The sequence below is a fragment of the Pezoporus flaviventris genome, unplaced genomic scaffold, assembly GCF_033815535.1.
Source record: "Pezoporus flaviventris isolate CSIRO_AGI_PZ_B2104156 unplaced genomic scaffold, CSIRO_AGI_Pfla_v1 ptg000001l, whole genome shotgun sequence".
NCBI classification, from domain to species: domain Eukaryota; kingdom Metazoa; phylum Chordata; class Aves; order Psittaciformes; family Psittacidae; genus Pezoporus; species Pezoporus flaviventris.
In genome coordinates this window covers 58497211-58519713 of record NW_026892549.1, presented here as the reverse complement: position 1 = coordinate 58519713, position 22503 = coordinate 58497211, and the positions used below count along the sequence as shown (strand labels likewise).

Sequence of the window (22503 nt, the reverse complement as noted above, 5' to 3'; positions counted from 1 at the left end):
GGATGCTGTGGAGGGGCTCCTGCAGAGCAGACTCCTATAGGTGCAGCATTCTGTGCTGCTGCAAAGCTGCCTCTGAGTGATGAATGTTAAATCAATATTCATGCTCTTTGGCAGACCTTTGGCATGCATGGCTTAAAAACCCACCAACATCTGCTTTAGGAAACAAAACCCAAGAATATGGAGACTTACAGCTCTGTTGTGCTTTCTCTTCCTACAGAATGCCACGTTGAAGGAACTGAATGTTTGCAGAGGAGATACTTTGGTTATAACTGAAGGAAAGCTTCCACCAAAGGTAAAACCAGAGAGATTGTGTTCTTTAGGCAGTTGGCAGTGGTTGGAGACTGGAATATGACACTTCCTTCTCTTTTGTCCTCTTGCATGTCTTTAAAATATTTCAGTTGAAGAATTCTGGTTGGCAATAATGAAGAATGATTGTAGTTTTAAATCTCTCCTACATCAATTTCTACAAGATTCTGAGTCTCTATTTAGTCTTCTTTCAATTGCTGTAGTAAAAGCCTTGCCCATTGCGGCAGCTTTGCCTAGAAGATCTGTTAAGGTTGACAGGTCTTAGTGCCATGGTTTAGTGGTGATTTGGCAGTCCTGGGGTAATGGTTGGACTTTTAAGGTCTTTTCCAACCCAGTTGATTCTGTGCTTTCTGGCATGCCCAGTTCTTGTGAAAGCACACGTCTTAGACTGCTGCCTCCTCCCAGAATGACAAACCTTAAGTGTTTGCCTTCAGATTTGGCCTGAGGATGTTGTTTGAAACCACAGGGCCCTGCTGGGAGACTCAGTGATGATAACACAAGTGAAAGGATTCCTTGCTAACAAACTTAAAGCAATATCAGGATAGTTCGTGGTGAGACACAGGAACAGGCTGCCCAGAGAAGTCATGGATTCCCCATTGCTGGAAGTTTTCAAGACCAGGTTGGGCTAGTTGAGCTAGTAGGGGAGCTCTGGCATGGTGTAGACATTCCAGGGGAGCCATGCTGGAGGTGGATCCACCTCCAGGGGCTCTCTGCCATCAGCCACAGGACCAGTGGTGTCTTCCTCCATGGGCTCCTAACTATCAGCCACTGGTGTCCACCTGCGTGGTCTCTTCTTGGTAGTTAGATTGATCTATTTCCATGAGTTCTTCTTGGTCTTGGGGGATCTACATCCACATGCTCTCCACCATCAGCTGCGTGAGAATTGGTGTCCACCTCTATGGGCTCTTTTCAGTGTTTGGGTGGATCCAATACCATGGATTCTTCTTAGTCATTGGGTGTATCCATCTCCATGGGCTCCATACCATTAGCCACACAACCAGTGCTGTCTCGTATCTGATACCTCTTCCTTTTTGTGAGTAGTTCCTGCAGCCATCTCTCACTTCTCCACCTCAGAAGAGGGTTTAGATGAATCCAGCTTCCTCTGGTAAGGTCATATCTGTGTCCAAAGCTCCAGAGAAAAGCATCACTCAGTTGGATCTGTAATGTGACAGCAGAGCCACGATGGGGCTGTGGGGCTGCAGGAGGATAGTGTTTGCACTCATGTCCTTCTACAGGGAGAAAGTGAGAGCTGGTTACAACAGCTCAGAAGTGAACAAGTCTTCTTGTTCTTCCTGAGATGGAGGTGGAAATTTCCCTTGTCTGCACATGAGCTCCCTGGTGGTACTTTCTGTTCACTTTCCAGGGCTTCCTGAAGATACCCATCTGGTGGTTCAAGTCTTCAAGTCCTAAGAAGCACAGAGAGCCTGCACCAGACCAAGTGAATGGGCTGACTTGCCAGATGGATGCTTTGCAGGTGTCTCCTGCAGGAGGTGAGCTTAATCAGCAAGTTTATGGTGAGAGGAGCTACCTAGGAGGCAGCTGCAGTTTTCACAAGCCCACCAATGCTGGATGGTGGGGTTCTGATGTTCCTCAGCTGCACTAAGTCAAGGGTAATTTTGAAGCAGGGGATCTTGTCACAAGTAAAGTGGCTTTTCCATACCTGAATGCAGTGGCAGTACTGTAAAGTATCTACTCCATGAGCACAGAGGTAATTTGCTTTAAATGCCAGACTCCTGATATCATATTTAATTCATTTCAGGCTGTATTGCTTTTTGAGAAGCTGCAGAAGGAGTGATGAGTACATTTTACACAGCATTAAAGATGTTACATAGGGTATTCGAACCTGCTTTTCATAGAATCCCATAAACTGGTTTGAGTTGAAGGGAGCTTAAAACTCATCCAGTTCCAACCCCTTGCCATCAGCAGGGACACCTTTCACTGGAGCAGGTTGCTTCAAGCCCCATCCTTATGTCTAATGTACATCTCCCCGTCTTTTGAAATCCAAACCAAAAAGCAGCCAGCGCAGGAATATTGTGGGAGGGTTGGGAAAGAAGAAATTTGATTGGGGACAACATTGAAAAATGGGAAACCAATTTTCTATGGGAAAAATCATATCCTTGCTTTGCTGGTGAGTTGTACTGCAGAGCAAGACCCTGCTCCTTTGAGAAGGTCTCTTTGCATTTGTCTCCTTTTCTGTCTTTCTCAGTTTGATTTTTACCACTAATGATTTCAGTAGCACGGGTAAGAGCAGCTGGAAGTTTCCTTGCACCATGCTCTACATTTCAGAGTCATAACCAATGAATTGATGCTATCTACAAATGGAATTGGCCCTGGGTTTCATATTTGAACTATAGGATCAGTTGAAACTCTTCCTGTCTGGCAACTAAAAACCATGTATTTATCAACTGTGTATTAGGTTTTTCTAACTGATCTCCAAAACCAAATGAGGTCAGGTACCTTTTGTAAATGAAATCTCATTTCAAAGTGACTCATGTCATAGGATTCTAAACACAATCATGTTGATTCTTCTGTTGTTTATTTCTTCCTCTCTTTCCCATCTAAAGATTCACCAGAACACATCCGCACAGACATGGATCTTTGCTATGCTGGCAGTATAGAAATAGCAGGAGAAGCTTCTTTGGAAGATCTGAAGATGCAGGTTAGATGTTCTCCTGTCTTGGAAACTTCCAGCAACACCAGGATTAATTGAGCTCTATTAATACCTATTTCTATTTCCTTTTCCTTTGTCTCCAGTATGTTCTGATATGGCATTTGCTTATATGCCATGTTCAGTGGTAAGTACCAAGAGGCAATTGGAGCATGTAGCTCAGACACTTCCTTAGTGCATCCCCTGCAGTTGCCATTCTACCTCTCATGTGTCCTGACCTCAGAAGCCTTGTTGCACTTCATCTGGAGCTTGGCTTGAGCCCTACCTTTATTTCACAGAGTAAAAATCCCTCAGGAGAAGCACACACGTACAAGCACTTCCTAAAAAGCCACTTTTCATTCCATGTTTTTCCTGTTAGTAGTTTGTTGCACCTTTGTTTTTGTGGTTTGTATATTGGATCTAATGATGAAAGAATTGCCTTAGATGCACAAAAGGTTGCGTTTGTCATTCAGGAAGGCCAGAAACTAAGGTGCCTTTTTATGCCTTTTTTTAAACCATAAGAGTATAATTTTGATACCTCAACCAAAAAAACAAATCCCAAACCCATGGAAGACACAAACCAATCTTATCATAAAGCTCTTTATTGTCTAGTCAGTTGGTTGTTCTAGTTAAACTACATGGGGAAGGATATCTCACCTGATTCTGGTCCATAGCAACACTCACTCAACTTGGGTTTCAGTCTCTGCCAAACTACAGCTATGAAAAACTGACCATTTACTTGCATCTTGTGAACAAGGAGGATTGTCTTGGCATGAAACGAGCATTGTGTCCTTGATAGGGGCTTTGAGGAGCTTGCCCAGTGCTTGGCTGGAGACTGGGGCAATGATTCCATCAGCCTCATTTCCCCATTGTGCACATTTGGGTTCAAAAAAGGAATGCGATCCATTTTTGTAGTGTAAGTTCAATTGGGAAGTGTTGGGAGGGAGTGAAGTCCAACTTGCTTTGAGGTTGAAAAGCCAATATGTCAGTTGTAGCCACTACCTGTAGCCACAAGCAATAGCTGGGGTAGAATAAATATGAATACTTTGATCTTGGTAGCTTCAGTATTGAGTTGAGAAACTATAGAAGTGTTTCTTTTTCAGGCTCTGACCTTACCATGCTGCCAGGAGCAGGTTGTCCCCCTGCCCTCATTCCTCAGAGCATGGACAGTGGACAGTAAGCGCCCAGGCAAGCTTTTACGAAGCAACAAGCAGCAACTGAAGTAGGTTTCATGCTGAAGGCACAAGCAGCAGTGGGACAGGCTGGCTGTTGGCTGGGTTGTGGGGTGGTGGATTGCTAGAGAAAGAAATGGGCTCAGTCAGACAGAAGCAGAAGGCTCATTTCTGGTTAATTCTGTATTGTGCCAAGCACATTATTTAACTCAAGAGCTGTGGAAGGGGACAGTGTGAGTATGTGATCATAGAATCCCAGACTGGTTTGTGTTAGGAAAGACCTTAAGGTCATCCAGTTCCAATCCATGCCATGGGCAGGGACGCCTTCCACTGGACCAGGTTGCTCCAAGCCCCGTACAGCCTGGCCTTGAACACTAGCAGGGATGGAGCATTCAGCACTTCTTATTCTGCTGAGCTTGATTTTAGGTGATTTTAAATGGCACCTTTGTCCATTTCTGGGGTTTTCAGTTTTGTTCTGATCACCTCTTGCTTTGGGTTTCCAGATAAGTACAGATCTACTTGGCTAAATCAGTGATTTATATCGTCTTTGTTTTGCTTTCAGTGACTATAGGCTGGGTGCCAGAATGGAAATCTGCATAGAACCTTTGCAAAAAGAAGAGAATTTGGGGTAAGATCTTCATCTACTTCTTTCTTACAGCACTGCATTTGAGATGAGACTTAACTGAGCAGCTTTGCTCTTAAATGCTGTCAGCATTGCAGCTCTCAGGCTGGGAGAAGACTTTGGAGCTTGTTTTCTGCTTTCCATAAAGAGAAAAGGAAGGCAGAAGGAAGTGAAAACTGGGAATTTTGGTTTCTGAAGGCATGACTTACTGGAATGATCTGTTTCCCCTTTCTGATGACAGCCCACATGAACTGCTGCTTCGAGTCCAGATGGGAGTACCAGGAGAGAGGGACTACTATGACTCCACAGATTTGGTGTGGGATATCTCCAAGGAATGCACAGCCTGGGCACTGAGGCAGAGAGTGGCTGCTCACTATTGTCTTCCTGTAGAGAAAATTGAAATAGCCAAGTACTTCCCTGAAAGATTTGAGTGGCTGCCAATATCCAGCTGGGTAAGACCTTGGAATGGCAGAATCCAGCAGTGGTATGGGTGGGAGAAGTATGTGTTGGCTTGTGCTGCAGTTCTTGAGCTAACGTGTTAAAGCAGATTTCTGATGTAGGAATCTTCTGCTTTGATTTTCTTCAGACACAGAAAATCTCCAAGAGGAAAAGGAAGAAAAAGCTAGAGAGTTTACAGGCAGCACCGTACCACCTGAAGGATGGAGATGTCATTGGGGTGAAGGTAAATGAACTTGGCTTTCATTGTTTCACAAGGATTAGGTGCAAGTACTACCGCCATTGCTGTATCGTAACCTCTTCCTGAGTTTCATGCATCCTGCTACGTCTCCATGGAAGTACTGGGATGCGAGTATGGACAAAACACTGTGTAGGTAGGAAAACTGTTGCTACTGGTGCTTTTTTGTCTTTTTCTCCTGTTCTTTAGCAACCTGATGAAAGTTTCATGCTTTTCCCTCTTAGATCTGGGTGCTGGCACTAGAAGGCAGTACTCTAGAGGCTCTGGTGCAGCTCCCAGTGCAGGCAGTCACTTTCTAATCTACTCTTAAATCCTGTCCAAAAGAAACTGGATCTTTCTTTTTGCCCTCATTTTATTCACTATTGGGTTTTTTGTCAGCTCTGAGTAAAACCCAAGAACCCTTTAAAAATCATCTTGTAAATTGCAACCCGTTACCTTATCCAAAGAATTTTTACAGATCTGTTTAATTCTGTCCAAAAGAACTATGCAGTGGGATATAGTCTCTGAATAAGGCAAATTCACTGTTAAATGCAAAAACAGAGGAGTCAACAAACTGTTTTGCCTTGTTGTGTTTTTCCACTTAACTTAACTTGGAAGTGAATGGCTGTCACAGTTGTTAGGAGAAATGCTCTGAATACTCCCTCTGTAACTGAGCAACAGGTGGGAGATAGTTTTAAGCTTCAAACTTTTCATCTACCAAATCTTTTTCCACACCAGAACCTTCTCCTTGATGACACAAAGGACTTTAGCACACTGAGAGATGACATTGGGAAAGAGAAACAAAGGCAGCTTACATTAGAAAAGAAGAAAAGGTATTGAGTCCTGACATTTCTTCTTCATTAGAAACATCAATACTGTTCTTTGCTGCTTTTCAGCCTAGCTTCATACTTACATAAATTTTTAGGACAATGCTAGCTGGGTGCTCTTAGAGCATGCAATTCCACTGTTCCTCAAGGAAGTGGTGTTCAGGTAATTGAAACTCCTGGCTTTAAGTGCTGTGGTCCTACCCCTAGCCTTAGTTTGTTCTCCTGCAACACACTGAAATGTTTGATCATGCCCTTGGAGATGAAATATGAACTCCTTGGCTGCCTTGGCCCTGCAAGGGTGAGCTTGAAATGTCATTCTTACAGCTCCATGGAAATCATATTCTAGTCCAGGCTCATGCTGCTGTTGGAGCTAAGTAAGTCTTCACACTAATAGAATTCCAGACTGGCTTGGGTTGCAAAGGACCTTAAAGCTCATCCAGTCCCAACCCCCCCCACGGGCAGGGACACCTTCCACTAGAGCAGGTTGCTCCAAGCCCCTGTGTCCAACCTGGCTTTGAGCACTGCCAGGGATGGGGCAGCCACAGCTTCTCTGGGCACCCTGTGCCAGCAGTGCCTCAGCACCCTCACAGGGAAGAGCTTCTGCTTAAGAGCTCATCTCTGTCTCCCCTCTGGCAGGTTAAAGCCACTCCCTTGTCCTGTCCCTATAGTCCCTGATGAAAAGTGGAATAATACTTTACCAATAATGGGTATCTTGTTTTATCTCTCATTTCACTAGCCAGCAAGCTGAGCGCTTACAGCACCTGGCTTTCTCTGAGGAAAAGCTCAACATGAAACACCGTAAACCAGAAGTGGCTCTTTCTATCAATGTGGGTGTTTTCAGATAGCAGCTGGAGATGATTTGCTCACCAGACCGTAGTACCCATGTACTTGACTGGGATGGAGTAACCTCGCCAGGAGCAGCCAGAGGCTGTGCCCCGAAGTGTCTTGAAGAATCACGGAGACAAAGTGGATTCAGGATAACACTGATTTTCTTCTAGTCTCTCCTGGGGAAGTTCTTTAGCATCCCTTTATTGATGTGGTACTTATTCTCAGGCTAGTTAAATGCACTTTATCCATGAGAAAATGGGTTAATATATTATAGAACCTTTTGGTAACTCTTTTGTAATCACCATTGTTTTTTTTTTAGTCAGAAGCTGATATCTTGTACTATCACTGCTGAGTTTGCTGAGGTTCTTAATGGAGTCAGAATCATCTCCTTTTACAGTTTTCCTTTGTTTTTTCCCATTTCTGGTCACTGAAGTTACTGGTGATACCAGGATTTGCTTTTATCTCTTAACCTGAGCCTGAAGTAGCTGAGTCAGGAATGAAGAAAATATGGGAATCTCTGGGCAAAGGGTACAAAATTGGCTCAAAGAAGAGCAAGTTCAGAATCTGCAACCTGTAAGCCATGGAGTTTCTTTGTGGTATGGAACAGCAGTGTGCTGAGACTGAATTTTAAAGTTGCAGGGCTTTTTTGTTGACCATAAGCTTCGTTAACAAAGTATGGAAAAAAACAGTGGATCTGATGTTTGGTTTTATGTTGGTTTTTTTGTACTCTGGACAAAAGCTTAGTTTAGTTTCAATCTTCTTGAGAGGACTTTCTCTCATTTCTTCTATTTCCAATAGCTCTGATTTGTTCATATGGTGAATGTGAGGAAATGGAAATATTACTGCTGGTGTCACAAAGCTGACTGACAGCCTCTGTAACAGGGGATGTACGTGGCTGATCACCCGCTGAATGCAGGATCAAAGGTTCTTAAGCATCAAGTAAAATGGTTATGGAATGCTTGTGAGATTGGATCTCAAGCTTGGGATGCCTGTAATTACCTGATGTGCTTGAGGCTGAGAATCAGGGTTTAGTAGAAGCTGATGTTTTGGTATCACTGTCAACACTCTTCTAGTGTTTACAACACTTGTGCAGTGGGAGAAGGGGACAGTTTAGTTTCCCCACTGCTTCAGCTCTAGGTTGGCTTTACTTGACTCTGCAACCCTAGTTCTTTGGGTGGATTTCCTGACTGAAGTGAGGACAGCAGTTGCTTTCCCCATCTTACTGTGCATCACCTTCCCTCTCACCAAGTGCTCTTGAGTCAGGCTTTACAGAAAGGTAAGCAAGAAAGATTTGTGTTTGCAGGTTGTCCCATTGCATTGCGCTTGCTTTGCTGCCACTTGAGTTCCTTGCTGGACTGCTGTGCTGAGCTCAACCTTCCCCACTACTTTTGAGTAACTCCAGTCTCTTGGAAGCACAACCTCTGGAGCGGTTTAAGTCGGGATTACAGGTGCTGAGGTTGGGATTTTAGTATGTGCCTTTGTTCAAGTGTAATGTAGCAGCTCCTGCACTGAACCAGTCTTGGGTTATTTCTAATGTTGGCTCAAAATGCATTGTCTTTTCTTTTTCTTTCCTTAAAATGATTGTGGGATGTTCCACAATGAGAAAGTTCCTTAAAAATGGGGGTGGGGAGAGGGAATACCTTTGTAAAGTGGAGTCGTTGTGATTCCACGGTTGATCATGGTTATATTCCAAAGCCTGGAAAAGCTTTCATCTCTATTTTTCAAGTGTTCTGCACAAAATAAAAAGCCATTTCTATATGTCTATTTGGTTTGTCTCTGTATGTCTCAGTGACACATGGTTCGAGAGTGGGGTGAATTGATTTCTAACCTAGGATGGGGCACAACCTTCACTGAGCTTTAATGTTTAAATCTATTCCCAAGACATCATATGATCTCCGTGCAAGAAGTTTCCCCAAGTAGATTGGGGTTGTTCTGTGCCAAGACCTGGGTTCAGCTGGAGATTTGGGATTTTGGTGCAGATGAAATGGACTTTTAAGTATTAGTTTCAGAAAGTGCTCTAGCATTTACTTACTATGATTTCAACTCCTTGTTTGTGCACATGACATTAAATCTGGTCTGTCTTTCAAAGGAACTGCCCCAAATCAACCAGTGGAGCATGGCTCGGCATAGAGTGAGAAGCATGGATTGCTAAAGAGTGGTTGTTGGTCTATAGTATGTGCTCCTGGTGCAGCACTTGTAAAAGAGCAAGTGTTCCACTCTGGGAATCCTACTATGGGAGAATTCTGTGTTCTCTTTTCCTTGTAACTCATCCCAGTTTGCAGGAGGAGAAGGAGATGTGACAAAGCATCCACTGCTCACTTCAGTCCTCCCTCTGTGGTCATGGAGCAGAGCTGATGTATTCTGAAGGGCGTTGGGTGTACAAACACGAAGAGGGAAGAGGCATGTGGGGATGGAAGGAACTGGGAAGGAAAGAGCCAGGAGCTCTGCTTTGGGAATTTGTGCTGAACTTGCCTTGTAATTAAGGAATAAAATACTCAGCCCTTGTCATTCCTGAATCATAGAGACACAGATAGGAGTTGGAAGGCAGCTTAAAGCTCTTCCAGTTACACCCCCCTGCCACAGGCAGGGACACCTTCCACTAGAGGAGGTTGCTCCAAGCCCCTGTGTCCAACCTGGCCTTGAACACTGCCAGGGATGGGGCAGCCACAGCTTCTCTGGGCACCCTGTGCCAGTGCCTCAGCACCCTCACAGGGAAGAGCTCATCTCAACCTCACCTCTGGGAGGTTAAAGCCATTCCCCTTATCACCTGGGGATTGCTCCCCAGTGCCCTTCTGCCATCCCGTGGGCACAGACACTGCCTGTCCCTGCCCTGGTGTGCCCTGGGCTCCTCAGGCCATGCCTGGGGGTCCCTGGAGGGGAGAGCAGGAAAGCTGTTCCTGAACTGTCAGAGCTCTTCTGTGGCACCTTCCCCCTCAAGCACTGCCTGTTGGCAAGTGCTGTGTGAGCCATAGGGTATGGAGAGGGGCATCTCCCATGGCAGTGTGAGGGGCTGTGGCGCTGCAGCAGGATGGAGGCGAAGGCCTCACTCCTGTTGCTAGGGCCGCTCTGTGCCTAGCAACGCCTGCCGTTGCTCTGCGCTTGCGCAGAGAGGCGCCCCGCGCCGCGGGGGAGGCCGGGAATGCTCGGGACCGGCCGCGGCGGTGGCGGCGCCGTCCCGCCGCCGCTATGAACGAGGCCGTGGTGCGGCTCACGCAGGAGTCCTTGGGCCGGGTGATCCGCAAGCCGCCGCTCACCGACCGGCTGCTCAGTAAGCCGCCCTTCCGCTACCTGCACGACGTGATCACCGAGGTGGGCCGCGCACCGGCCTGAGGGCCCGCCGCGCGGTTGCTAGGCAACACCGTGCCTGCCTGCACGGAGGCCGCCCCCTGGCGGGCCGGGGTTGGGCGGGGATACGGGAGGAAGAGGGGTCCCACAGGAGCTCGGGGCTGTGGGGGACCCCTCAGGGGCCATGGGCGCTTTAGGGGGGACCCCGTAGGCCGTGGGAGCTCCAATGCCTGCAAGGGTGGACTCGGCACTTCCCCGGTGCTCTGGGGCCTGTGTGGGACTATGCTTGGAGTAGGGAGTAAGTGTTGGGTGGGTTAGGCTAGTGAGTATGTATATATAAATATATATATATATAGTGCGTGTATCTCTGTGTTATATGGTGGACGTGAAGTCAACAAGGGAGTAATGCAGAGCTGCTTTTCAAATGCATGTGCTGGTGTTTGTGTTGTGAGCTTCTTGCGTTCGTCAACTACCAAGGTTAGAGATGGACTTAAACGGGAAGGGAGGCCTGAGCCGTAAGCAAGGATTAAATCTTGTTGCAGAGGCACAGCAGAGCTCTGAACCTGCTCTAGTTCTGTCTCTAAAAGCAAGTAAAGCCAATGTATTTCCTATTGCCACACAAGCTCTTAACAGACTCATTCTCTTCTTTTTTGAAGGTAATTAGAGTGACAGGCTTTATGAAAGGACTTTACACGGATTTTGAGTTGAAATCAGATAACGTTAAGGTGGGTATGAAACTGCCTCATTTATTTAAGGTTAATGTTGGTATCCTTTGAAACTTGCCATTTTCGGCTTTCCTGTCTTCAGCATCAAGGGCTTGTCTGTAGTTTGTGAAGACACTGGAGAAGGTGTTCTTGCCTGTTGGTTATATTATGCAGTGCATGGATGGGCACCTAGAGATGGATGTGATGCAGACAAGCTGTCGTGTGTAAAGAACTCTTTCTGGACAGTTTCAAAGCAGGGAGGGTTAATCTAGGACCAGATCTAGGTTTCCCAAATGCTATGGATGAAAAGAATCATTATGTAGCAAGATTGCCTTGAAGTAGTGAGGTGTTGATGGGAAGTCCCAAGCACCAGAAATCCATCAAACCCTTTCTAGAGTCTTGTGGTCTCTCAATGGAATATATGTCTTTATATTTATTGCTCTATGTGCCTGTGTATACACATACAGATAGATATATGGTGTATACGTATAGGCAGTAAATATTCTTGCTTAACCTCTTACTACTTGCCAAGGCATTTGTCTGGTGCATGTATTCCACAATCGGTTTGTTACGATATATAAATAGCTAATTCCTGAAAGAGGATGTTAATGTTATTCCTGAAAACTGCACTTTTTTTTAAGCACAAGAGTGAATTTAGTCTCTGCTGCTCTTCTACTGTCTGCCTCTATGCTGAGTTGATGCTGAGTTTTCCAACTATTGACTTGCTTTGAACCTTTGTTCACTTACTCATGGCACATATCGCAGTGTTTGTATGTTGCTAATTAGGTAGCTGCATCCCTTGGTGATTGTTTAACATAGCAACTCAAAGTATGAGGTCTGTGGGCCCAGCTTGTCATCCATGCAGCCAATTGCAGGGATGGTTTATGCACTTCTTAGAGCTAATTGTCAGTCTGAGATGTGTGTTTATTTCTGAGACTGTTCTTATTGTTGGTACTTACTCAGCAGATTGTTGTTTTGTTGGTACTGTCCCTATTGAAGCTTGTCGTGGGTTTTATGATGAAGAGCAGCTCAGTACTTTGTGGATGGAGAAAGCAAATTTCTTAGCAATTGCTGAGTAGGTCTTTGCTTGTATTTACTTCCCGTGATAGCTGTGAAGTTGCACCAATCTTGAGTATCTATCTGAGAGTTTTTCTTACACAGTCCATGAAATGATGCTTTTCAAGAGTTCAGGCAGAGGAGAACCAACTACTGTAGTGTGGGGGAAAACACCTCTAGATTGTGTTCCTCTCTTAAAACACTGGTCAGGAGAAAGACTTTGCTCCCATAGGCTGCTTCCTTGTGTCAGTTAGAGACCAAAACTGCCCACAGAGAGCCAGAGCCTGAAAGCAGCAGCCAGAGTCCATGATTTGAGTAGCCGTATGTATTTTTATGTGAGGTTGAGCTGCTTTATGTAACACCAGGGAATGATGCTCTGGGGTGTGAACATCTGGCAGGAGATGCACAGACTTGGAATGGGCAGGATACTTTCAGAAAGCAAGATCAGGCTTGTACCCATCGTGACATACTCCAAAGTGCTGTAGCCCACACACAATTTGCTTGTGGGCTGGGAAGAACGGGCAGGTCCTCTTTGTAAGCTGTGTTGTTGCAGATCACAGGGTATGGAGAAGGAATTTAGAAAAGACTAAAGCGCATGGTTCAGCCTCTGTGGCTGCTAGGGCTGGTTCATGCTTTCAACATCCCATTATGTGCTACACAGCAACACATGCATGCAGCAACCATCTTTGTTTCTAGTTTCAACTCCCTCTTTCACCTGGACATAGCAGTGGGGTCCTGAAGTACCCTCTGCTTCTTCTGTGCTACCTTTAGTGTCTCCACTGTTGGGGATAACATGTTCTGCTTGGGTTGCTGGCCTCCTCCTCCTGCATAGAAACATGCAGGAGGCAGGCTGACAGCATCCCATGAGCCAAATCTAGGCTGGAGAGCATGCACATGGACTTCAGTGAGTTCTAGTTTGCTTTAGGGATGTATAGTCATGACAGTTAATTGGAGGGAGATGTAAAGAGAATTTAAAGCATGAGGATTCCTTAATGTTTGGTTTAGGGTATTGGCCTGTCTCCTTCCCTAAATTAATAGACTGCATATGTCCTTGGGAGGGCGGGTGACTATTTTAACAGAAGAGGTTGCAGCATTTCCTCCCTTCCCTTTCTAATGTTTGAAGGAAGAGAGCACTTGTGAGGGTGATGTGTCCCTGAGGTTAATGCTGACAATCTGAAAATCCCAGCTATGTGGCAGTTGTTTGTTTTAATCCATTTGGAAGAGTCACAAGACGGGAAGTACCCTGCCTCTGGAGACTGTCTTCCCATGCCTTTAACTATCGTGCATGTGCTTTCCGCAGAACCCAACTCTTGTTTACAGAGAGTGGCTCTGGGACCTCAGATACCACGAGTGGCTTTAGTAAGCTCCAGATGACACTTTCAGCCTGGAGAAGCTGTGTGGAGATGTCAGGGCAGCTTCCAGCGTCTGAAGGAGGTTACAAGTATGCAGGGACTCTTCATCAGGGACTGAAGTGATAGGACAAGGGGTGATGGGTTCAGACTGAGACAGGGCGAGTTCAGGTTGGATCTTAGGCAGAAGTTCTTCCCTGTGAGGGTGCTGAGGTGCTGGCACAGGGTGCCCAGAGAAGCTGTGGCTGCCCCATCTCTGGCAGTGTTCAAGGCCAGGTTGGACACAGGGGCTTGGAGCAACCTGCTCTAGTGGAAGGTGTCCCTGCCTGTGGCATGGGGTTGGAACTGGGTGGGCTTTAAGTTCCCTTCCAACCCAAACCAGTCAGTGATTCTATGATTCTGTGACACTTATTACATGTCACAGAAGTAGATGGTGCTACCTGATGGCTTGTAGAGCATGTTGGCCTTCCTCAGCTGAGGTGTCTGTATTGGTATGTCTGTCAAATTTGACCCAGTTTGTTGTAGATCTGTGTACCTGATATACTCAGACAGGAAGTGTGGTGCAAGGTCAGGTGTTTTACTGAGTAATTACAATTGTTCCTTTTTTGAATGAACTGCAGTGGCAGTGGCTGCTTTACAGGTATCAGTTTGAATGAGGTAGTTAGTAGGCATCTGTTCAAAAGCACATAAACCCACCCGTACAGAGTTGTTCTTATATGGGATTACTTTTTAACAGGTTAGTACAATGCTTCCTTTATCTCCACTCATGAGTGTAAGGGATGAGTGAGTAACTGCTGGACTGTGCTGGTAAATATTCCTTGATTTTCATTATGTTTTATTACAAAACCCTTTTTTCTTTTCCCCGTGATGAGTATTCTACAGCTGCAGAGACTTTCCAGCCTGATTTCATCTTTGGGGCCAGGAACCCTCCCGTACAGTTTTACTTGGTGGGGGTGTGTTTATTTTACTTCTGATTTTGCCTGATCACTAGAAGACATCATCTCTACTGAAGAGCGCTTGGGGGAAGTTGTTTGTAATCATCAAACTAAAACACATCTGGTCATTGTGGAGATAAAAGGATGTGCCTGTGTCCCTTTCCCACTGCCTTTTGTATGTTTTCTTTACTCGCTATTAAGTCCGGTTTGTAAAGTATGTGTACAAGCATCTGAGTCCCTCAGTTTAGACTCTTATAAGTCCTGTAACTTTGGGCTTTCTGTAGGGAAAAATACTCAGGGCAAGAGCTGTCCTTCTGAGCAATATAGGCTGTAACAGTCCTCTTAAAACTCTTCAGTGATTCTTTTACAACCAGTTCTTAATCTGTATCTTTTTTAACATGTAGTGCTTGAAACTAGGTTGCCAGCGGTCTTAGAGCAGTCTTCAAATGCACTGGAGCTGAATGATGAACGCGTCAGGAAGAGAAAGTTATACTTCCAATTTGGATATTCCTATTCAATGTTCAGCCATTATCAATGCTGTCATCTGTTAATCAGAAATAAATAACTAACTATAAATCAAGGGAAGGCCTCTTTCCTGACCTTACAAACCAAGTAGTGCTCCTGTTGCATGGGTGTAAACTTAAACAGGGGAAGTTCAGGTTAGGTCTAAGGAAGAAGCTCCTCCCTGTGAGGGTGCTGAGGTGCTGGCAGAGGGTGCCCAGAGAAGCTGTTGCTGCCCCATCCCTGGCAGTGTTCAAGGCCAGGTTGGACACAGGGGCTTGGAGCAACCTGCTCTAGTGGAAGGGGTCCCTGCCTGTGGCAGGGGGTTGGAGCTGGATGAGCTTTAAGGTCCCTTCCAACCCAAATCAGGCAGTGATTCTATGATTCTATGAACTCTTCCTCCCACCTAAGATTTTTTAGTCTTTAGGTGATGCATGGAAATATTTTGGAGTCTCAGTATTCTTTCTGAATTTCTCCCTTACCAGGATAAAGATGCCAAAATCAGCTTCCTTCAGAAGGCAATTGATGCTGTTGTGATGGTTACAGGAGAGCCACTGTCAGTGAAACCAGCGCGTGTTGTGGCTGGGCATGAACCTGAGAAAACCAATGAATTTCTTCAGGCAATTGGGAAGTGTTGCTTAAATAAGGTATGATCTCACTGGGTTTATGTTACACATGTAGTGTTATCTTCTCAGAGGTTATTTGTAACAGAGTTTATTGACACTTATCTGCTAGTGGATAACCTGCTCTAGTGGAAGGTGTGCCTGACCGTGGCAGGGGTTTGGAACCGGATGAGCTTGAAGGTCCCTTCCAACCCAAACCATTCCATGATACGATGATATCATTACACAAAATAAATGGTGGGTTAATACTTATAACAACAGATAGGTAGGATATCATCTTAGCAGAGCCTGAGCCAGGTACCCACACAAACACAGTCTGGATATTGTAGTGCTTTTAATGGTGTATACATTTTTCCATTTTTCAACTGATTCCTTGATCATTTAATAACATTTATTAGCTTTGAAGAATAATACAAAGAGTCAGATATATTAATTCTATGACTAGATGCTGCCACCTTTGACTTTAGCTTCTTTAAAATTGTAGTCAAATCTCTGATTCATGTAATGAAAGTGATTTTCTATGTGCTGTATCTTTTTGATTGATCGGTTGGGTTGGTTTGAAGATGGGAATGCAGCAGAAGAGAATTGCTTGAAATGAGGAAGGCTGAAATTCATTAACATATGCAGAGAGACTGGATGAGTTTGAAAATGTCTTTGATGGAACGGTTTTGTAGACTGGTGTGATAAGAATCAATATCCAGAGGATGAAACCTAAGTTCCATGTGCATTGTGGCAAAGACTTCCTTCAAGTCTTTAGCTTAAGACTCTTAGTGCTGAGCTGGGAGTTAGTTCAGGTGCAGAAGTGAGTGTCCAAATATGAAACCCCACCAAAATTCAGAGGTTTGCATTTACAAACCAGGAGAGAATCAGGAGTCGACCCCCAGGGTAAGATCAGGTTTAGTTTTCTTCAGGAAGGAGAATGCCCAGGCAGTGGGATGATGATTTTTTCCCACTTTTTTTGGTTAATGCAGTCAAAGTCTTTGCCACTTGGGCACGAAACCTTGTCTTTCTGTCTGAATGATGTGATTAATAGTAGCTTGTCTTCTTAATACATGATCTAGATGCTTTTTAACCACTGTAACTGCAGCTTATTGAAAGTGATTCTTAATGTAGCTTTGTTTTCTTTAGTGACTGTTGCTGCTTGAACAAGTATGAGATGAAAGTGGAGTGACCCAAGAGTGGATGTAGATAGAACATAGTGTGGTTTTAAGAATGATTAAGCAATGCAGCAGTCATGGTTTAAGGATTTGACAGTCATTTACTTTCCCGTTTTGAAAACTACTTCAGTTCTTGCAATGAGGATGCCTATTGTGTTAAAATACCTAAAAATCACAATGTATTTAGGTAGCTCTGGTTTATACAATCACATTATTACAAGACTTACAAAGAGGTGTTTGACAGAAGAGCATTATTTCTGCTCTTTTGGAAACAATCTGTCACAGGTCTAAAATGAGCTTTCTTTATAAAAAGCAACACAAAAGCAAAGGAGAAACCACCCCAAACCACCCCCAAGTCATGTTGATTACAGAGTTAGGGAGAAAGGAGATATTTAATGAGATTATTTACTCATATATACTCCATCCCTGGCAGTGTTCAGGGCCAGGCTGGACAAAGCCTTGGGTGAAATGGTCTAGTGTGAGGCATCCCTGCCTATGACCTTAGATGATCTGAAGGTCCTTCCCAACCCAAACCAGTCTGGGATTCTCTGGGATTCTATGATTTGAATGATGATTTTTTATTCCTTGCAGCTGTCCAGTGATGCTGCTGTTAAAAGGATCTTAGCTGGAGAAAAAGCTGATGCTAAAGAGAAACCTCCCACCTCTAAGTCTCGAGAGAAAGAAAGCAGAGAATCCAAATCAGAGGTGCGAAAGAGCCATAGAGATAAAGAGGTAGGATTTGGCAAGTGTTGTGGGGGACAGTGGCTGCCATTGTTTGTGTCTTGTTGGGTTTTTAGTTTGTGGTTTTTGTGTAAAGTAACTGTGTGATAGAGTTGCCATATGTATGAATTAATGTGCAGTTTTCCTTTCTTTTTAGAGTAGAGGAGGTTCTGAAATTAAAGACAGAAGCTCAAGTGGAGGCAGAAGAGCCAAAGGAGACTTGAAAGAGAGTGAAGGAAGGGAAAAGGAAAGCAATAAGCATAAGGATAATGAAGACAGACACAAAGACCATGAAAGAGACACGTTTAAGGAAGGAGAAAAACAAGAAAGGGAAAGAAGCAGAACAACCAAGAAAGGAAGAGAAACAGAAAAACACAGGAGCAGAGGAGACATAGAACAAGAAGATGAACTCAAGCATGATAAAGGACAGGAAAGAGAGAAAAAATATGAAGGAGCAAGAGAAAAGGACACACTGAAAGGAAGAGACAAAGATAAGGCTAGGGACAGAGAACGGGAGAAAGACAGAGAGAGAGGGAAAGATCGGGAAAGGGATAGAAAAAGGGACAGAGAAAAAGATGTAGAGCGCTTAAGAGAACATGGAAATGATAAAGCAGAGAAAAAGGTAATTGAAATCTGATTTCAGATCAGAATGTTTGTGCTAGAGGCTGAATGTTTGTTCTGCTGACCTGGCATGTACTTTATTGAATAGAAATTACTGTCATGAGATGAAAGTTTCAGTGTGGATTTCATCTGGTCAGAGTGTGACTGAGGTCATGGGTAACTTCATGTATCTCTCCTGATATGTCTCGCCTCCAGCCATCAGCCTCATCTGACTTTGCTTTTTGAACCTCTGAGAAGCAGTTTCTATTCTGAGCTCTGCATGACTGAATTCTTCTGATCACATTAGGTTATGTTTGGCAGAGAGTGGTGGTAGCAACTATTGCTATGTACTTATATCCTCACATGTCTTCCCTTCAATGTATATTGCTCTTGCAGCTTTTAGGGAAGGTGAGGATGAAGAGATTTCCTTTGGGCCGTAAGTAGTCTCACTTTGAGCTTACTTCCTCTGGAGCAGGACAGGATGGAGTTGCATATCTGTATTACTTTTCTGGCTTTCTAAATTAAGCTGCTGGCTTCCAGCCATCTAAATTCTTGCAAGGGTTTTCTGTTTGCACTGGACTCTGCATATCATCATATCATGCATATCTCTGGACTCTGCTACATCTCTGAAAAGGAATACATCCACCACTTCCCCATACTTCAGGCCTTCTCAGTGTAAAGTCCTAGATGGCCTGGAGCTATCTCTTCATTGCCTTTTGTTTTGTTCTTTCTTCTTCTGTCTTTCTCCTCTAAATACTCTCGATTCTCCTTTTCTGGTGTGTTACATGCTGGTTCATTCCTGGTATTACTCAGAGAACAAGGTTGTTTGAGAGAGCTGTGCTTTTTCAGCCTGGAGGAGAGAAGGCTTCAGGGAGAGTTTAGAGCTCCCAGTGCCTAAAGGGGCTACAAGAAACATGGAGAGGGCCTGTAGGGCAGGACAAGGGGAATGGCTTTAACCTGCCAGAGAGAGACGATTGAGATGAACTGGCGCAGAGTGCCTAGAGAAGCTGTGGCTGCCCCATCCCTGGCAGTGTTCAAGGCCAGGCTCTACACAGGGGCTTGGAGCAACCTGCTCTAGTGGAAGGTGTCCCTGCCTGTAGCAGGGTTTGGAACTGGAGGAGCTTTAATGTCCCTTCCAACTCAAACCAGTCTGGGATTCTGTGCAGGCAAGCAAGGTAAAGAGGGCAGGTAGATGGATAAGATACCTCGATGCACGTTGTAATCTGCTCAGTTCTACTCTATGCTCGTTTCCCTTTTCACTTTATCCAGGTAAGCAGCTAGCTCCTCAGCATGCTGGATCTAAACCAGTTGCTTTCTTTTCAGTCTGCAGATGCTGAGGAATCCACACATAGAAAACCACAGAGGCCAACTGAAGACGGCACGTGCCAACTTGAGGTTAGTAGTGGGTAACATCTGGGAAGCTGAATATTGGAAGTGTTGCATTTTAGTATGGTTTGGGACTCTGCTTCAAAGGAAAGTAGGGTTGAAAGGTACATGGGAACTTTTAGGGCTGTAAAATAGATGCTTGTCTGTTTATTTGTGTGGGGTTTTATGCTTTCTTTGTTCATTCAAAGCTTTCTGTTTATTCCACTGAATCTTCCCTGGAAAGCTGTCATATTATTTGGGAGGTTTTTTGAACTTTAATAGAAATGAGTCTTTTGGAAAGCAAGTGAGTCCAGTGTTGCATCTGAGCATGTGTTTTGCAGCTGGATGATGGCAGGACAGAAGAGCAACTCAGTGATTGCCTCTGAACAGTAGCTGTTGCTCGTGATACCATTGCATCTGCATCTGCTGCTTCTTCCTGACCTGAGGCACTTTGAGGAGTTACAGAACCATATGGCTAAATGTTTAAAGAGTGAGACTCCAGTAAGCTAACTTGAAGCAGCTCAGGCTAGGCTAAAACAGGCAGGATTCCAAGTCTAGCAGGAGTCTCTGTTGAGAGTCTATGGGCCACTGACATCATTGTGTCTTCTGCATGAGATGACAAATTTATTGCTATTATTTGACTGAAATCCAAGGCAACTTCTGAAATTCTTGGCACTTGGAGTGAGAGCTTATAAAATACTTTTTAGCCTGAAGCAAATGTTCCTGGCCAAGTTCAACTTCCTGCAAACTGGGTCTGTAATGGAAATACTGAACCTCATCCCAAACTCTCGGCGTGATCTTGGGCACCACAATAATACACTGGGGCAGTAAAGTTTCATTTCCCCTCTTAAGTGCTTTTGGGAGTGATTCCAAGGCATGTGGGTTTATTACCTTAGATATAGATGACCTGCTATCCTCTACTTGCTTGTGTAACAGTAAATGCTGCTTGGGTTTTAGGTGATGAAAACACACACTTTAGACCAGTGGGTGACAAATGGTCATCATCTGAAGACTGTGGAAGAGAGAAGTGAAATGAAAATGCCCCCAGTGAATTTTTAGAGCTAGAGATCTAAGATAGCTGCACCAAGTGATTTAGAGGCAATTCCAGCATGCAATAAGTGGAAGGTGCATCTAATGGACTGGAGTTGATCTTCCTGTCCTTACAGTAGTTTCACAGTGGGGTAATGCCTTTATTTCCAGGGATTTACTCTGATTTAAACTACTGGAACTCCATTTAAGAAACATGGCAGTGAACCAAGTGTATTAAAAAGTGAAAAATTTTATGTCTTTATGCACATGAGAAGTATTGACTTGTGTTTTGCAGCCTCTGCTGCATAATTAATTACACTTCAACATCTGTCTTTAGCTTTTTGTAAGTAGAATACAAGTGAAACCATTTGAAGGTGCTGAGGCACTGGCACAGGGTGCCCAGAGGAGCTGTGGCTGCCCCATCCCTGGCAATGTTCAAGGCCAGGTTGGACACGGGCTTGGAGCAACCTGATCTAATGGAAGGTGTCCCTGCCTGTGGCAGGGGATTGGAAGTGGATGAGCTTTAAGGTCCCTTCCAACCTAAATCATTCTATGATTCTATATTAGGAGTCTTAATAACTTTCCATCTCTGTTCATGTAAGTCTTACATTTTCTTACTGCTGATAATCAGAAGCCAGCTTTAAGATGATACTGAAATATTGACATTGATTTCAATGTATTTTTCTGGTACTGCAGAAACTGTGTATGCTACCCACCATGTCGTAGTCTCACATGAGTATCTATAATTATCTGGAAGTAAAAGCGAGCAAGTCTAAGTCTGAATTGAGACATTTGGCTGCCACGTGGCAATCAGAAGACTATTTGCTGCTTCTAGGCTAGCTGTTGTCTGCCACACTGTGGTCAGCTTGGGTTGTGTTCTGTGAGCTCTCAGTCCACCTCAGGTAAAAGTCATGTTTAAAACAAACACTTCATAGCATGACTTATTAACTTTCTCAATAATAAAGAGACCTTTAGCTTTTGACAAAAGGTCACCGGGATCATAGAGTTTCTGAGCTGTTTAGATGAAAGTGGCTGCAGAACAGGTATGTCATTTACCCCTAAGGCCAAACATGTTGGAAAGGTCTCTTCCATTTTACAGATGGCAGTTGAGCCTCTTGGCTAAAGCCTTTTGTAATATCCTGTCACTTTTGGCCACTTCCAGAATGACTTTATTTTTGCCCTACAAACTGTATTGCTCTGGAACCGGTCATTTGAATCAGCCTCGAAGTCATATCTAATGAACTTCTGTTTCTGTTGGAACTCGACTGGATAATGAAACAAGTACTGAGTGAAAACCAGACAGAAGCAGGAGAGAGAGCCATTGCACAGAAATCTGCTGGCCATGACTCAGTTTTGTTCTAGTGCTGTGAATGACCCTCTCTTTTTGGTGTCAGTTGTTTCTAGCTGGCCCCTACTGTAGAAATCCATCCTTCAAACTTAGAGTTTAAAAAGCAGGATCTTTCCAATAGTGCTTTTTGGGTTGGAAAGATTTGAATTAGCAGCAGCTGCCACCAAGAGAACACCATCTTGTGAGGAAGAGACAGTTGATGGCTATTTTTCCAATCACCACAGCAGTTAGATTGACCTGAGCAAGTAGAGCTCTTTCCTTGTTGCTGTTGCACATGAATAAATTCTGCCTGTTCAGAATGATGTCCAGTTTAGGAGTAAATACTGGAAATACAGAGAGTTTGAAGGAAGGAGCAACGATACAAAACTGATAGTAAAAGCAGAGTAAAAAGTCTCCTCAGCTCCTGTCCCTGAGCTGCTGCTCACATGCTGGGGGTGCAGCCCAGCACACGGGGGGAGTTCTGGGCCCAAACACACACTGAAGTTGGGTCATGGGGAGCTTCTCCTCACCCAACACCCCCAAGTCCATGTCCTCAGGGCTGCTGTCAATACTGAGAGTGAGCAGTAATGAGTTGTCCCCCTTCCTTTCTTGAGTGGGGAGTGTTTTTTCTGCCTTTGTACATGGAGTGCATGTGGCTGGAAGAAGTGTAACAGACATGTACAGAATTGTTTGTGAGAGCAGTATAAAATCACTGATAGAAACTGTTCATTGCATCTTTTCATGGATGTAGAGGTTGGTTGTTGCATGGAAAGGAGG

The 22503-nt window shown here is 44.4% G+C and overlaps 2 protein-coding genes across 7 annotated transcripts in view; both read left to right on the top strand.

Moving 5' to 3' along the window:
* The window catches only part of USP40 (ubiquitin specific peptidase 40), a 34983-nt gene extending 26909 nt beyond the window's left edge, over positions 1–8074 (top strand). For 4 of the 6 annotated variants that reach the window (XM_061459872.1, XM_061459862.1, XM_061459853.1 and 1 more), the window contains 9 exons: positions 218–292; positions 1670–1796; positions 2871–2965; positions 4057–4175; positions 4688–4753; positions 4989–5199; positions 5334–5429; positions 6159–6253; positions 6984–8074. In XM_061459872.1, the coding sequence (XP_061315856.1) occupies positions 218–292; positions 1670–1796; positions 2871–2965; positions 4057–4175; positions 4688–4753; positions 4989–5199; positions 5334–5429; positions 6159–6253; positions 6984–7092 (993 nt within the window). In that variant the 3' untranslated portion in view covers positions 7093–8074. Of the gene's footprint in view, positions 1–217; positions 293–1669; positions 1797–2870; positions 3102–4056; positions 4176–4687; positions 4754–4988; positions 5200–5333; positions 5430–6158; positions 6254–6983 lie in introns of those variants that run through there. The other 2 variants (XM_061459885.1, XR_009744472.1) reach the window with 2 other exon arrangements.
* A 2157-nt stretch (positions 8075–10231) lies between these two features.
* TRAF3IP1 (TRAF3 interacting protein 1) overlaps positions 10232–22503 on the top strand; it is a 39234-nt gene continuing 26962 nt past the window's right edge. Inside the window, exons 1-6 of the mRNA XM_061460164.1 lie at positions 10232–10384; positions 11017–11085; positions 15391–15552; positions 17277–17417; positions 17563–18027; positions 19329–19400. Coding sequence (XP_061316148.1) covers positions 10262–10384; positions 11017–11085; positions 15391–15552; positions 17277–17417; positions 17563–18027; positions 19329–19400 — 1032 coding nt within the window. The 5' untranslated portion in view covers positions 10232–10261. The remainder of the gene's footprint in view (positions 10385–11016; positions 11086–15390; positions 15553–17276; positions 17418–17562; positions 18028–19328; positions 19401–22503) is intronic.